The sequence below is a fragment of the Hypanus sabinus genome, chromosome 9 (genome assembly GCF_030144855.1).
Source record: "Hypanus sabinus isolate sHypSab1 chromosome 9, sHypSab1.hap1, whole genome shotgun sequence".
NCBI lineage: Eukaryota > Metazoa > Chordata > Chondrichthyes > Myliobatiformes > Dasyatidae > Hypanus > Hypanus sabinus.
The window spans coordinates 161928216-161945281 of record NC_082714.1 but is presented as its reverse complement, the minus strand read 5'-3'; the positions used below and the strand labels follow the sequence as shown (position 1 = coordinate 161945281).

General features: G+C 39.6%; 1 protein-coding gene across 1 annotated transcript in view; it reads left to right on the top strand.

Moving 5' to 3' along the window:
- Positions 1 to 17066, top strand: part of eif2s2 (eukaryotic translation initiation factor 2, subunit 2 beta) — a 74720-nt gene that overhangs the window by 34855 nt on the left and 22799 nt on the right. Inside the window, exons 5-6 of the mRNA XM_059980995.1 lie at positions 2420 to 2520; positions 9831 to 9979. Coding sequence (XP_059836978.1) covers positions 2420 to 2520; positions 9831 to 9979 — 250 coding nt within the window. The remainder of the gene's footprint in view (positions 1 to 2419; positions 2521 to 9830; positions 9980 to 17066) is intronic.

Sequence of the window (17066 nt, the reverse complement as noted above, 5' to 3'; positions counted from 1 at the left end):
GTTCCTGAGATTCTGAAAGGCATGCTGTGCTGGTAGTGTCACCCATGGTGGTAAGGTCAGGGAGGGACGGAGGGAGGGGTTCCAGGCAATACAGCCAAGACCTCAACTGTGGAGCTGACAGAAGATGATGACACTTCTCAGTGACCGTGAAGGCTGTAGCAGTCTTGCATTCCACGCCGCTGGACCCTGGCCATGATCTGTCAAGGACCGTGGTGAGGCAACCTTCCCACATTAAACAAAGTCACACACAGGAGTTCTCTATTAATAGAATCGACCCTAATGTCACAGACTTAAGTCCCTTAGTGATCAGCAGGTGGCAAAGGGGGCAGGATTGAAAGGTTTGGAAGCCCCTGCTGCACCAGGATGTTATGGATCCTGGATCAGTCTCTTGAAGACCCACTAATAAACAACCCATTTGGAGAATATATTTGACTTGAGTGATTGCACTACAACAGGTAGTTAGCACAGATCAGTACTATTGATTCAAAACATGTTTCAACCATTAACTTGGTGCACTGTTATTGTCACTGTAAACTGTGCATGTGTAACATTGCTGTCACTGGTGTGAGTTTCCCCTGATGACAGACTACCTGGAATCTCTGCACTCTCAAACGTTTGCTTGCAATAAATTATTTTTGACATCAAAGTATTTAAGTACCTAAAAATTGTTGGCCACATGTTTATACTGGGGGGATAATATGTCTTCCTGTACTTATACTACATAGTCTTAGTAATCAAAGTCACTGAATAAGCTCCCATTTGCAATGCTTCTTTACTTTTCCAAGATTAAAACCCTCAAGGTTATCCAAAGAATTTCAAAAGATTGACAAACCTAATGCTTTTTAGTAAAGTAAAAGTACAGAACTAAAATACACAAACTTATTTTGGAATGTTGAAGTGTAGTGCAGATTTTAAATTGTTTGATAATTTAATTTGTTGGAATTCTGAACATATTTTTCATATAAGCACTATTTTTCTTTGAAGCCAAGAGTCCATATGTAGTTTGAAAAGCCCAGGCAACTTATGATAAGCCAAGATTTTATTGCATTAAGAATTGAGAATCTAATGAGTCATTCCATATGCCTGGCTTTCCTTCCCTTTCTTTCCCCAAGAAAGAGCTTTCGAAGGCGTCAATTTACAGGCATGGGTACTTGTCCATATGAGCTTTCTTTGCCAGATTACTTGGTCACAGTCTTCCTACATCTGTGCATGTGTATGAAATGGTAATGTTATTGAGCAGAGTTGGACCATTCAAGCCAACTAGTCTGTAGCATGTTTATGCCCATACAAGACTCCTGCTGTGACTGAACAAAGTCATTAGAGACAACTGAAGCTGATGGACATAGAAGTCTTTATTCAGCAAAACAAGCAGCGGACATCATAAGCAAATTATTCTTGAAAGGAGAGGTTTCCCTGACCCAATATAGTATGACATTTTTATATGATGAAGGTCAAAGGTAACAGCAGGACAATCCCATAGTTACAAAGTATCCACAATGCTTTGTTTGATTTTTCAAACACCTCCATTTTCACCCCAGCATTCCAGACATGCAAAGTGAATGTAAATCTGCACTGACTCTAGCTGCATTCATGCAAATGCAAGTGTCTTGGGTGAATGGGTGTTTCCTGGTTTCCAAACAACCTCAGTCTGCAGCTCCAGGAAGACCATTGTTCAGAGCTACATATAAAATTGAATCTACAATCCACTGGTTGCTGTTGAAATTGGTATTTGTGATATGCCATTGCTCCAGAATACAGTCTTACATCCTCCAGCATCATCTGGCAATTCATTACTAGAAATAAGCCCTGGTGCTTTAATTTTCTCTTAAGCTGGAGGTGTTGAGGCTAACAAGCAATCTGCTGTTGCCTGCATGCTAATTAGCTGGCACAGCACTGAATGAACCTAGATTTGAATGAAACCTGACTTTTAACATATTTTCCTTTAAGTTCACTATGCTGTTCTTTCTTGAGTTAAATTATGATGGGTATAGACAGGGTAAATGCAAACAGGCTTTTTCCATTGAGATTAGGTGAGACTAGAACTGGAGATCATGGGTTATTGATAATATCTGAAATGTTTAAGGGGAACATGAGGGGTATCTTCACTTTGAGGATGATGAAAGTGTGGAACGAACTGCCAGCAGAACTGGTGAATGCAGGTTTGATTTCAGCGTGTAAGAGAAGTTTGGCTAAATGTGTGGATGGGAGGGATAGGTAGGGCTGTGGTCTGGGCGTAGGTTGGTGAGATTAATAGTAAACTCAATGGGCTAAAAACCTTTTTCTCTGCTTATACTTCATATTATACTTCACAGTATTGCCCACATTTGAGGAGAAAGTTTTAGTGAAAGTCTCTCCACCTTTCTTCACCTATTGTTTTGGAGGTTAACATCTTCCTCAAACTTGTGATTTATTTCTACAGTAATGGACGACGATGAAAACAAAAGGGATGATGGTATTACTTTCTCCTCTTCGAGTGGCCCAGCTTGGGCAGGATCAGAACGAGACTACACTTACGATGAGGTAAAAATGCCTACTATTTATTCATTGTTCGTTCGTTTGTTTATTTAGAGATGCAGCATGGAACAGGCCCCATCAGCCTAACGATGGCACCATTTGGCAACCCACTTATTTAATCATAGCCTAATCACAGGACAATTTACAATTACCAACTAACCTACTAACTGGTATGAATTGGATTGTGGGAGAAAACCAGAGCACCCAGAGGAAACCCACGTAGTTCACAGGGAAAACCTACAGTCTCCTTACAGATGGCGTCAGAATTGATGTACGAAGTCCAGAACAGCCCGAACTGTAATAGTGTCGTGGTAACCACTGCCCTAACATGTTGACCTGTACTTCATTATCTTTCCATTGCCCACTACTTGTGGAATGAAGGTGAAGAAACACAATTTCTTCAGGGTGAAAGAGTAGAGGACTTTTATTCTTTGGTTTATTTCCATACTTTTTAAAATACATTCAAGGAATGAATATGGTTAAGCTAACCTTTCATTGCCCTTTGAGGAAGGAAGTATCAAACATCGGAGAAAACAGACACCTAAATTGTCTTTAAATGTAACCCCTAGTTCCAGATTTTCCCTCAATAAAACACTTTCATTATATCCAAGAAGCTGCAGATGTTGGAATGTGAAGCCGCAAACAATGTATACATCTATATACCACTGTTTACATTTATATATTGCAGAAAAGGTTACCATGTTTTATGAAAACTTTATTTGTTTTTGAGTGTACCATAAATGTCAAAAAGGAATGTATTCCATGATTAATTTACATCAACCAAAAAGTCCAGGGGCCTTATTGGATATCCAACAAAGTAAAATGTTCTTCCTCGCACAAAAAGTCAGGTTAAAAAGTATTTTCTGATGTGTATTAATAATACGACTGCTGGGTAAGCCCAAGAGAAAAGACCCTGAGTCCATTTCAAGCTCCATCTTCAGAATCTTTTCCATTTCACCCAAAATATCACTCCAGTATGCCTGAAGTTTGGGACAAGTCCAAAAACAGTGGGCGAAAGTTCTAGTATTTATTTTACACTTGGAACACCGTGGAGAAAACCCGTTTTAAATTTCGAGAGGCGATCTGGAGTTACATGGGCTCTATGCAGAATTTTGAGTTGCAATGCTTTAGTTCTATTACAAATTAAAATCTTCTTAGCATTATCACAGATGTCTTCCCATGTTTCAGCTTTAATTTCTACTCCCTGTTCTTCCTCCCAGACCCTTCCCAGCTGCTCAGCCTCTCCACAAGAACATTCCCTCAGGGTGCTGTAAGAAGTACTAATGGAGACTTCACCCTTGGAACAAAACACTTTCTTTTCTATGTCAGAACTATAGAAATCAGTTAACAATGATGTTTTTTTCTGTATATAATCTCTTATCTGAAAGAAACGAATAAGATCCTTGTTGAGTATGTTAAATTTCTGTACTATTTGGCTAAAAGACATCATCGTTACTTCATCAAACAAATCTCCTAGATGGAAAATACCCTTAAAATCCAGAGTTTAAGTACGGAGTCCATTATGCCAGGCTGAAAATCTGGACTGCAGGTTATTGGAGTGAAGGGTGATATTTTTGCTGCATTGCCCTCAGTTTGTCGCACTGCCCTCCAAGCCCTGACCGTTAATTGTTATTGGATTGCGACAATATTCCTTAACTAGTTTCATTTTATTGAGAAAAAGCAAATTAGTAAAAAGGCATTTTGCTTATGAAGTTTCAATGTCTAGCCAAATTGAGGAGAGGTTCCTGGAAACCCGGTCAACCACATAAGATAAAAAGCAACTTAATTGATATTTTTTGAAGTCTGGAAAATCCAGACGCCCTAGACTACTGGGAAGCTGTAAGTTAGGCATTTTAATACCGGGTCTTTTTTTGTTCCAGATGTAAGAAACAAATCAGCCATTTATTTTTAAGTATTTGTTGGATAAAAATGACTGGAATAATTTGTATTGGGCAGAGCAGATGCGGACAAATGTTCATTTTGAGCAAGGATATCCAGACAAGCCAAGAAATGGGAAGAGTGCTGCATTGCTCGAGATCCTGTTTGATTTTGTCAAATAACTGTTAAGTTAGCTTTGAACAATTAATCAAACGTAGGTGTGTTAGATATGCCTACGTTTATCTAACTGCGATCTGCGATCATTTAAAGGGGAAAACACCCTGAGTGTCAGGTACCTGCTGCAGATTCCCCAGAGGAATAGCCTTTTATAACCTGAAAAGGCGCTAAATGAATTGATGCATTGTATACGGTCATGCACTGATAAAGCAGGGCTTGATAAGAAAATTAGAACATCATCCGTATGCAATGTAATTTTATGTGACTTTAGTCCTATGTCTGGAGCAGATATTTTGCGGTCTTGCCAAATAGCCTCAACCAGTGGCTTGATCACCAGTGTGAAAAGTAGTGGTGATAAATGGCAGCCCTGCAGGCTGCCCCTCAGAATACTAAAATTATCCGTCCTAATACCATTAGTGAGAATCACAGCCAAAGGGTCATTATAAACAATCTTTACCCACTAAATAAAATTATTGCCCAAACCAAATTTTTCTGAAGTGAAAAAAAGATACGGCCACTCGGCATGATCAAAGGCCTTTTCTGCATGTAAGGAAACCACCGCTGCCTGTTGCTGACATGCCTGAATCACATTAAGTAATCTTCTGATAATGTTAGTTGATCTACGGCCTTTTACAAAACCCGTTTGATTTTCTTTTATGATAAAAGGTAACATAGTTTCTAATTGCAACGCTAAGGTTTTAGATAAGATTTTAAAGTCAACATTTAACAATGAAATAGGCCTGTAGGAGGCACAATCTTCAGGGCTCTTTCCTTTCTTAAAAATTAGGGAGATCTTAGCTTCGCTCAATGTTGGTGGGAGGAGACCACAATTAAATGCATGATTGAACATGTTTAGAATAGGCTCTGATAATAACCCTGTGAACTCTTCATAGAATTCACTAGTGAGTCCATCAAGACCAGGGGCCTTCCCACTTTGAAGCTGTCTCACAGCTTCCTGTATCTCATGTATAGATAACGGGGCATTGAGGAGGGACTCTTGTTCAGAAGAAAGGCCTGGGAGATCTAGATTCCTGAAAAAGGACTCCATCCTAGATTGTCCATCATTACATTGCTCAGATTTATACAGTTTAGAATAATCATTTTAGATTTACTAGTGAGGGCTCCTATCCCATCCCTAATTGAAGCTATTAGTCTGAGAGGCGTTTTTCTTTCTAGTTAAATGAGCCAAATACCTGTCTGGTTTTTCACCATGTTCAAACAATGGTTGTTTAGTTATGATTTAATTGTTTTGGTAACCATTCCTTTAACTGGACCTTGTTGCCTTGCTCAGTTCTTTATTATGAAAAACCTATGTCTTCAATGTTCATATTATTGGGATGTTTACCATACTGTCTATACAGTGTTATCATGGCACAGTACCATAGCAGTTAGCATTATGTTTTACTGCGCCATCTGTGAGACTCCCATCACTGTCTATAAGGAGTTTATATGTTCTCCCTGGGACTACACAGGTTTCCTCCAGGTGCTCCAGTTTCCTCCCACATTCCAAAGACGTTTGAGTTGGTGTTAATGAGTTGTGGGCATGCTATCTAGTCTGGGAAGCATGGAGACAATTGTGGGCTGCTCCCAGCACATTGGCTGTTGACACAAATGACACATTTCACTGAATGTTTTGATGTACTTGTGACAAAGCTAGTCTTTTCTTTGATTAGATTATATAAAGCTATTTCATTTATTTGGGGAGGTGGGCAAGTACTTGTTTGTGTGCTTTTCTCATTAGAATGGAATTAATTTAAGTGTTGCAGTACAACCTCGGGGTAGTTAGAGTGGGAACCAAGAAGACATCATTTGTGAATTTCATTGATATCTGCAAACTGTAAGTTGTCAGCACTACTTGATCATAGATTTTTAGTCCCCTTTTCATCTCAGCTGAAAGACTGATTTTAATCAGTTAAGTATAAATGTCAAATCCACTGCACTTTCTAATCTTCTGGCTATTTGACTGTTAACAGCAAGAAGCATGCTTTGTTTTGAGTTTTAACAAAACTTCCAACTGAAATGAAATGCTGCCTCTTTTTATTGCCAAGTAGCAGAAGTTGTGCCATAGTTTATACTCATCACAAAAGGTTTATATGACTTGTCTGCTTGTTTATGAGCATAATTTGAGATGATTCAAGGGCAGCAGTTCTTGCACTTCCCAGTTAACCTTGAGAAAGTGGTGGTGGGCTGTCATTTTAAATTGCCACGGTTTTGAAAGGACTACCTTGGTGTTAGGAATTCTGGGTTGCTTGAAGGCTACAGTGCAGGGTTCATCATAACTTTCTTATGTAAAGAATTGACTTAGAAGTGGAACCCTTTTCCAGCTCACATTGGCCTTCTGGGCTGCAGATGGGTTTGGAGGTGTCAGTCTTTTGCTTCTCTACCTTAGAAATCAAGTGTATCTGCAACATTTGCAGTTAGAATTTCACTGTTCACAGGCTTCCAGACAGAGAGACAACCATCTAGTACTACTCTCTGGCTTCTCCAGTGAAGCTAATATCTTTTGATACTACCTGCAAATGCAGTGAACACTGTTCACTCAGAGCTGCGTGGCCAAGCAGTGACTGAAATGCTTTTGTTACTGCACAGCTGGAGTTTTCTTTTATGTAATGTTAATATAATTTTAAAATTAGGCTAATATAATTTTAATCTGTTAATATAATTGTGAAATGTATTGTATTATGTATTAATAAATATCCATAAATTTTCATACTACAGACTTTACTTTGAAGCATTTTAGAACTTTAATGTGTTTACATTGGGGGTGTTTGAAGTTGTAGCACTGTTACAAATTGTAACAATAAACCCAGAATATAAGTTGGTAGCTGATTGTTAATAAACTGTCAACCCGCTCAATGCCGATGCCATCTAGTCAAAACATTTTACTTTTGCCATTGTGTCTGTTGTTTGTTTTGATTGCCTGAAGTAATTTATTTATGTTGTGGGTTGTATTTGTTACACAAAAAAAATTAGTGTCATGTAGTTTTTAGTTGTGATTCTCCAAGACAGCAGTATACTCTCACTTTGTCCTAGCCATTTAATTTGCAAATGTAGAATAGCTTGGAAGTATTAATCTTTGATGCAAACATTCAGCTTGCTTTAGTTTATAATTGGCTAGGTTTAACCTAGCTAGCAGTATATCTTTAGTGAAAACAGAGTCTGGATGTTATTTTGGAAGAAACTTTTTCCATGTGCACCCGATAATTTTGTTATTATATCTTGCGTCCGTAAATAATATAACTGAAACCAGATTGAGTGGTTTATTGAAGAATATGTCATATTGTGCCTTCACAGCAGGAATGCACTGTAGCTGAAGCAGTTTACACTTGATGTAATTGAATTGGAAAAAATGTTAACTTAATTTGGACAGTTTTTGACATCTTAGTAGACTTTAATCTGATGCAAAGTGTGTGCATATATGAAATAACATCTGTGTACATGTCCTGTCATATTTGGCTGCTAATTCTATCAAAAAAAGATTGGCCTTATTTGTCACAGGTACATTGAAACATAAAGTAAAATGCATTGTTTGTGTCGAATCAAATCAGTGAGGATTGTGCTGGGCAGCCCATAAATGTCATCAAGTTTCTGAAGCCAGTACAGTGTGCCCTCAGCTCACTAACACGATGTCAGCATCCAATAGCTTCATTTTCAAGGAGTTTCTCTTGTAGGATGGATTTTTACTTCAATTACTTGCCATTGGAGGAATTATAATGTTGCTGCTATAATTAAGTACTGTCTGGGCTCTTGCATATGTGTTATGACTGGAATTTTGATCATGAATTCCTGAGTGATGAATATGAAGTGGGGTTAGAATCATGTCATGACTATGTTCTAGAAACACAGAAAAACTACAGCACAATACAGGCCCTTTGGCCCACAGTGCTATGCAGAACATGCAAGACCCACCTATTTCCCATCTGTTAACCCTTCACCTAGTGCTACTAGCTATCTGGGATCATTCTACAAACTCCCAAGAATTGCAAGAAACCAAGGAGGTAGTATTTGTAATTGTTATTCTTTGGACATGCAATTTTCATTTTCTAAAAAAATAACGTGAGAAATTTGTTTGCCTGGTCACAGGGCATTTGAAGTCAATGATGACATTCTGCCTGACCAAACCTGTGTCAAGTCTAGCTCACAAGCTCTGTAGTACCAGGGAAGATGAATCCATAAAATAAAGCGTGGTTTGACTGCTTCAAGGAGAAGTTTAAAGTTTGAGAGAAGACTTCACAGACACAGATGGGTGTGCACTTTAGTAGAATGAGTAAAGGCATTTTCTAAACAGGTAGCAAATTTAGAAATCCAAGGTTGAAAGGGACTTGGGAGACCATGGAGATTTCCTAAAGGTTAACTTGTAGGTTGAGCCAGTAATAAGAAAACCAAATGCAATGTTAGCATTTATTGCAAGACGACTGGAATGTAAAAGCAAGGATTTATCCTGAGGCTTAATAATATGCATTTGGAATATTGTGAACAGTTTTGGCCTCTTAGCTAGGAAAGGATGTGCTGACATTTGAGAGGGTTCAGAGGAGATTCACAAGAATGATCCCAGAAATGAAAGGTTTAATATATGAGGAACATTTGGTGGCTCTGGGCCTGAACTTGCATGAGTTTAGAAGATGGGGATGGGGGAATCTTATTGAAAGGCCTTAACAGAATGGACATGGAGAGAGACTTTCCCAATAGAGCGCAAGTCTGGGACTAGAGGACACAGCTCAGAATAGAAGTACACATGTGTCTTTAGAGATGAATTTCTTTAACCAGAGGGATGGTGAATTGGTGGCTGAGGAGGCCAAGTCATTGGGTATATTTAAAGCAGAGTTTAATAGGTTCTTGATTAGAAAGATTGTGAAAAGAATGGGCTTTGGCGGTGGATGCGGAGCAGACTCAATTGCTGAATGGCCTTATTCTGCTCCTATGTCTTATGGTCTTAATTGATATAAATGTTAGGCACATATCTTAAATCTTCAGTGTTATATTTCTGTCCGGTTGCATGTATATTTTGCATGTATGTATATGTATATATGACAGCATTCATTTACTTTTACAATGTGTTTTATAGGATTGCTTTTATATTTATATTTTTTGAGGTTTTTTTTTGCAAAGTGTTCTTATGCTATGTTAGATCCAGAGTAACAATCAATTTGTTCTCCTTTGCATTCGTGTACTGAAGAATAACAATAGGCAATCTTGAATCTTAAATGTATTTCTAGGTCCTGCTTGGAACAGAAGTATTTATATACCTTTTTTTTCTTTAGTTGCTGACCCGTGTATTTAATATAATGCGAGAAAAAAATCCTGATATGGTGGCTGGGGAGAAGAGAAAGTTTGTTATGAAACCACCTCAGGTGGTCAGAGTGGGAACTAAGAAGACGTCATTTGTGAATTTCACTGATATCTGCAAACTGTAAGTTCTCAGCACTTTCCAGTCCCCTTTTCATCTTAGCTGAAAGGCTGACTTTAATCGGCCAAGTTAATTCAAATTTGAGGGGAATAGTGAACAGATTGCAAAGATAATCAACTAGAAATTTATGGCTTAAACTTCTCTCCTGTTATGATATTCCCGTTACTGAAATGATTACAATCTCAACAGAGGTTTTGAGGTGATTGGGAGAGGGGCGGTGAGTAAGTTTGACATAATCTGTGGAAAAGTCCAAGAAGCCATAATTGTTTTTCAGAAGTCCTTCTGGACACCTGTGTGCTATGTCACACTTATTACTCAGTTAACTATATGTGCATTTATTATCCAAAGTTGAAAGGCTGGCAAATGACTTTTTTTCAAGTTATGAGTGCTATGTGATTTTTGAGGTTCTGATTGAATCCTGAAGCACTTGGTAAAGATCAATTTCAGGTGAAACTCACATTGTACTTGGAGTTCCATTTGTACAAATCCATGATTCACAAATTGTGTTACTATACAAGCACAATGTTATAATTACTTAAGCACTACTTGTTATAGCCTGAAGGTCAAATCCACCATGGCAACATGAAGGATGGGTTTGTGATATCTGGATGAAAGTGAAACCTCGTTGGCCCTTCACTAACAGCCACTGGACTCAGAAGTGAGGAACCCACCTTTCCTACACTCCATATGTCTAGGGTAGATGTGACTTGTGTCCTGCCAAATCTGTGAGTTTGGGATGTCTTGCCCACCTAAACCCTGGTTTGTGTGAATACTATGTAACTTGTTGCTCCCGTGCAGTCACCCGGCGGCAAGAAATAACAGGCTGTGCACTGCACACAACTATAAGGAAAGTATATTTATGAATGTTAGCTTAACCAAAGAGTTATTAAAGAAAAAAAACACACAAGGGCCCATCATAATTAAAACAGTTAAATGCGCACAGTTTGGAGCTCAAATCTTCCAAAAGCCATTGTGTCCAATGTACTCATGGCACCAACTGCTATTCACTGATTCCCAGTAGAGTTCCACCTCTTGAGTTCCAACAAATTTCTCTCACACTCCTGTGGAAAAAAAAAGACCTCAATCCACCTCAGTGTCCATCACAAAACCTCCTCCCCAGTGTTCTCTTGAACCTTCTCCCAGGTCCACCATCCTGATTGGATGATACAAAACACCTAAGCATCCCTTATCTTTAACGGTAACCCAAACACTACCAGCAGACCGCACTGCTGGTAAAACCATTATGTGAAATATCCTACAAAGTTAGTAGTAAAAATTTTTACCAGGGCATTACAAAAGCATAAAATGCAGTTTGTTCTTCTAGTGTTCTCAAGGATATTCTATTGCTTTTTTTCCCCTGAAATTTTGAACTTTGGACATTGCTCTCAAGACGAACTTCATCTATAGCTTTATCTACAAGTTGGATGATGATACCACTGTAGTAGTGTGCATCTCAAATAACAATAAGTCAAGAGTACAGGCGGGAGATAGAAGATGGAGAGCTTAGTGAGTGACACTGTGTCATGACAACAAGTTTTCCCACAATGTCAACAAAAGAGTTGGTCGTTGACTTCAGAAAGGGGGGGGGGGGGTAGGGCAGTGCACATGCTCCTGTCCACATCAGTAGTTTCGAGGTTGAGAACTTCAAGTTCCTACATGTGAATATCGCCAATACCCTGTCATGGTCCAACTATGTTGATGTCACAGCCAAGAAAGCCCAGTAACAACTCTACGTTCTCAGGATGCTAAAGAAATTAGGCATGTCCCTGTTAATGTACCAATTTTTATTGATGCACCATAATTCTATCTCCTTTACAGTAGCATTGGAGAGAGATAGGAACAGAAAGTTAGGAAAAACGTTTAATTGGAGTAAGGGGAATTATGAGGCTATCAGGCAGGAAATTAGAGGCTTAAATTGGAAACAGATGTTCTTGGAAAAGTACGGAAGAAATGTGGCAGATATTTGTGTAGAGCTCTGTATAGGTACGTTCCAATGAGACAGGGAAGTTATGGTAGGGTACAGAAACCGCAGTGTACAAAGGCTGTAATAAACCTAGTCAAGAAAAAAACTTACAAAAGGTTCAGAGAGCTAGGTAATGTTAGAGATCTACAAGATTATAAGGCTACTAGGAAGGAGCTTAAGAAGGAAATTAGGAGAGCCAGAAGGGGCCATGAGAAGGCCTTGGCGAGCAGGATTAAGGAAAACCCCCAAGGCATCCTACAAGTATGTGAAGAGCAAGGGAATAAGATGTGAAAGAATAGGACCTATGAAATGTGACAGTGGGAAAGTGTGTATGGAACCGGAGGAAATAGCAGAGGTACTTAACGAGTACTTTACTTCAGTATTCACTTTGGAAAAGGATCTTGGTGGTTGTAGTGATGACTTGCAGCAGACTGAAAAGCTTGAGCATGTAGATTAGTGGTCACCAACTTTTTTAAGCCCAAGATCCTGTACCTCAGACTTAGTGAAAGGCAAGATCGACCTACTAAATTGTTTAGAGAAAAAACAGCTCAGATTGTATTTACAACTTGAGGCCTTTTATTTGGGCTAATTGTATTTTAATTACGTAAAATGCTTTTGTCAAACTTTCAAATTAATTCAACCAAGAAAACGCTAACCAGCATATCAAACAGGCCATAGCGGCATCGGGCTCATCCAGTAATGCCTTGAATAAGCAGTGCTGAAGTGCTTTTGCTCAAATCAAGTTATATCAGTTTGACCACCAGTGTCGTTACATGAGAAAAGTCCATGACCTTCCCAGCCAAGGCCTGTTGATGATAATCCAAGAAGTCAGGAAAATCAGAGTCATTATGGCACTGTGCTATAAAACCAATGCACGCACTGCACATTGCTGGGGCCCCATCAATAGTATTGCCACCAGTTTATGAATGGGGATGTCATTTTCACGGACATTTAAAAAAAACTCATTGTAAATATCCTCACCTCTAGTTCTCTCCTTTAAGTGCAAAAGAGTGAGGAAGTCCTCCTTTGTTGTAAAATCCTGGAAAGCCATTCTGACAGATACAACAAACTGAGCTGTTAGCCTTACATCCAGGGATTTATCAAACTGTTGTGAAAAATATTCACAGAGTGACAAGTCCTTTAACACTTGTTGATCCACGTCCTCTGAGCCTTCAACCCCGATTTCAGCTCCTCAACTTTCCTGGTATTGGTAAACTGTTGCTGAGACACTAGTATAAATTTCAGGGGTACGCAAGCTAATGACACCACTGTTTTTGTTTCCCATTTCTTTACATTTGGGGAATGTTGGATTTTAAAGGAGTGTTGTAATGTGAGCATTATAAAGATAAGTTAATACCAGTTAGGATCACGGTAAAGCTGTTTGCAAAAGAGAGATTGTTTCTGGGGTTGTGGGGTTTTCCTTCCGGTCTTTTCTGCCCGGTGCGCGTTAGTGAAAACCTCTGTATGCAAATATCGTTTTACCGTCCTAGATAAAGTTGTTCCTTTTGGGCATGAAGTTGTCGAGTTCAAAGTAGAAATTACTACATATTTCCATTAAAAGGTTTATCAGGCATAATGTAGTTGTGTATTTATTTTTCTTTTCTTTCTGGATCTACTGGGAAAGTCTCAAAGATCGACCGTTTGATGGCGATCGACTGGTTGGCAACCACTAATGTAGATGTTAAGAAAGAGGATGAACTGGAGCTTTTGGGAAGCATCAAGTTGGATAAGTCGCCGGGACTGGACGAAATGTACCCCAGGCTACTGTGGGAGGCGAGAGAGGAGATTACTGGGCCTCTGGCGATGATCTTTGCATCATCAATGGGGACGGGGGGAGGTTCTGGAGGATTGGAGGGTTGCGTATGTTGTTCCTTTATTCAAGAAAGGGATTGAGATAGCCCAGGAAATTATAGACCACTACCTCAGTGGTTGGTAAGTTGATGGAGAAGATCCTGAGAGGCACGATTTATGAACATTTGGAGAGGTATAATATGATAAGGAGTAGTCAGCATGGCTTTGTAAAGAGCAGGTCATGCTTTTCGAGCCTGATTGAATTTTTTGAGGATGTGACTAAATACATTGATGAAGGAAGAGCAGTAGTTGTAGCGTATATGGATTTCAGCAAGGCATTTGATAAGGTACCCCATGCGAGGCTTATTGAGAAAGTAAGGAGGCATGGGATCCAAGAAGAAATTGCTTTGTGGATCCAGAACTGGCCACATAAGGCAAAGAGTAGTTGTAGACGGGTCATATTCTGCATGAAGGTCGGTCACCAGTAGAGTGCCTCAGGGATCTGTTCTGGGACCCTTTTCATGATTTTTATAAATGACCTGGATGAGGAAGTGGGGGGATGGGTTAGTAAGTTTGCTGATGACACAAAGGTTGGAGGTGTTGTGGATAGTGTGGAGGTTATAGTGGGACATTGATAGGATGCAAAACTGGGCTGAGAAGTGGCAGATGGAGTTCAAACCATTTAAGTGTGAAGTGGTTCATTTTGGTAGGTCAAATATGAAGGCAGAATATAGTATTAATGGTAAGACTCTTGGCAGTGTGGAGGATCAGAGAGATCTTGGGGTCCGAGTCCATAGAACTCTCAAAGCAGCTGTGGTTAAGAAGACAAATGGTGTATTGGCCTTCATCAATTGTGGAATTGAATTTAGGAGCTGAGAGGTAATGTTACAGCTATGTAGGACTCTGGTCAGACCCCACTTGGAATACTGTGCTCAGTTCTGGTTGCCTCACTACAGGAAGGATGTGGAAGCCATAGAAAGGGTGCAGAGGAGATTTACAAGGATGTTGCCTGGATTGGGGAGCATGCCCAATGAGAATAGGTTGAGTGAACTTGGCCTTTTCTCCTTGGAGCCAAGGAGGATGAGAGGTGACCTGATAGAGGTGTACAATAATGATGAGAGGCATTGATCGTGTAGATAGTCAGAGGCTTTTTCCCAGGGCTGAAATGGTTGCCACAAGAGGACACAGGTTTAAGGAACTGGGGAGTAGGTACAGAGGAGTTGTCAGGGGTAAGTTTTTTACGCAGAGAGTGGTGAGTGTGTGGAATGGGCTGCTGGCAACGGTGGTGGAGGCAGGTATGATAGGGTCCTTTAAGAGGCTTTTGGATAAGTACATGGAGCTTAGTAAACTAGAGAGCTGTAGGTAAGCCTAGTAATTTCTAAGATAGGGACATGTTTGGCACAACTTTGTGGGCCGAAGGGCTTGTATGGGTTTTCTTTGTTTCTATCAAAGAAAGCATTCTGTCTGGATGCATAGTGATTTGGTATAGCAACTGCTCTACTTGTGATCACAAGAAACTGCAGGGAGTTGTGGACACAGCTCAACACATCACAGAAACCAGTCTCCCCTCTATGGACCTTGTCTACCCTCTTGATGCTTCAGTAAAGCAGACAGCATAATCAAAGACTAGATATAGAAGTCTGAAAGCACATACCACCAGGCTAAAGGACAACTTCTACCCTGCTGTTATCAGATGATTGAATAGACTCTTGTCCTCACACTTGTTAGATTTTGCATTTAGTTTATTGCACTGTGCTTTCTTGTTCATATGGATCAGATGACACAGTGCATTGAGCTCAAATAACGTAAACGGTAATGATGCAGAATAAAGTGTAGCTTTTACGCTTTATTCTGCATTATTTTACCATGTTCTAGCTCAATACACTGTAATGTTCTGATCTGAATAAACAATATGCAAGACAAGCTTTTCACTGTATTGGTGGAGCTGACTCAATGGGCTGAATGGCCTAATTCTGCTCCCATGTTTTATGGTCTTTTTTGGTATCTTGGTACACATATGATAATAATAAATCTATTCTGATACCAGTGCTAAGTGGTCCTTCATCAGTGTTGTTGAGCCCTCCTCTTTAACACCTGAAGCTTGTTGATTGACAGTATGATCCTATAGTGGTGCTCAGAGGGAAGTTGTTAACACTCGAAGCATGAGGCAATGAAGAAAGCACCAACGTCTGGAAGGTGTGATACTTGGAAGCTGATGACATCGTAGAAAGAGGATCATTGCTTTTCAGCAGAATCATTGCATTCTTTCTCCTTGGCTTAATAGCTTTGTGGCTAGTTCTAGCATCTCTGTTCTGGCTGATATACTGCATTACAGAGTATTTAACCTGGGATTTTAAAGTTCAAAGTAAATGTGTTATCAAACTTCATATGCGTCACCACATACAATACTATCCAAAAGTCTTGGGCTTATGTATCTAGCTAGGGTGCCTAAGACTTTGCACAGTCCTGTATATTGGTTAAAATAGAAAGTGGTTGGGAAATAAGCAGTAAGAGCACTTAGCTTTGTACTAGCTCAGTAAAATTCAGTGTTATTTGGTAACTGGAAAGACATAAACAGTACAATATATAAAGTGCTATATATATCTTGCAGGCATTCATAAGAAAATAAATAGAATTTATGAAAAACTATACAGAAACAATGGCTGAAAAACAGCCAGTGTGTGAAAGAAGACAAGTTGTGCAAATAAAAAAATGAATAAATAATACTGGGGTCACAAGTTGTAGAGTCTGTAGTTTGTGGAATTAGTTCAGTGTTGAGGTGAGTGAAGTTAACCACTTGAATATCCTTGGAGTTCCTGAATCTGGCTCCTTCCTGTACCTCCTGCCTGATGGTAGTAGTGAGAAGAGAGCGTGACCTGGATGACTGGGGTCTTTGATGATGGTGATGGATGCTGCTTTGTGCCAGTGTGCTCCGTGTAGATGTGCTCAGTTGTGAAGGCTTTGGCTGTGATGGAATGGGCTGCATTCACCACCTTCTGCAGGCTTTTCTGTTCCTGTACATTGATACTTCCAGACCAGGCTGTGATGCAACCAGGCACAATACTGTCCAGTTAACGTATCAGATCAATGCCTCCAACCATTGTCAAAGGAATCATTTAGTAGCAGGCTGTTTTTGCCCCTGCGCAGTCTATACATACCTTTGCATTTTGTTCTTTGATGCTATAAGAGGTGGTGATTTCTTTTTCCCCGCTTGCACTAGCTTCAAATTCAAAGCAATAAAAGATGATTGAAGGAGAGTTTTGCACAGAAATGTCCTGCATGCTGCCTATATAGAAAATGAAAACTTCTGGCAATTTTTTTTAATGATAATAATTC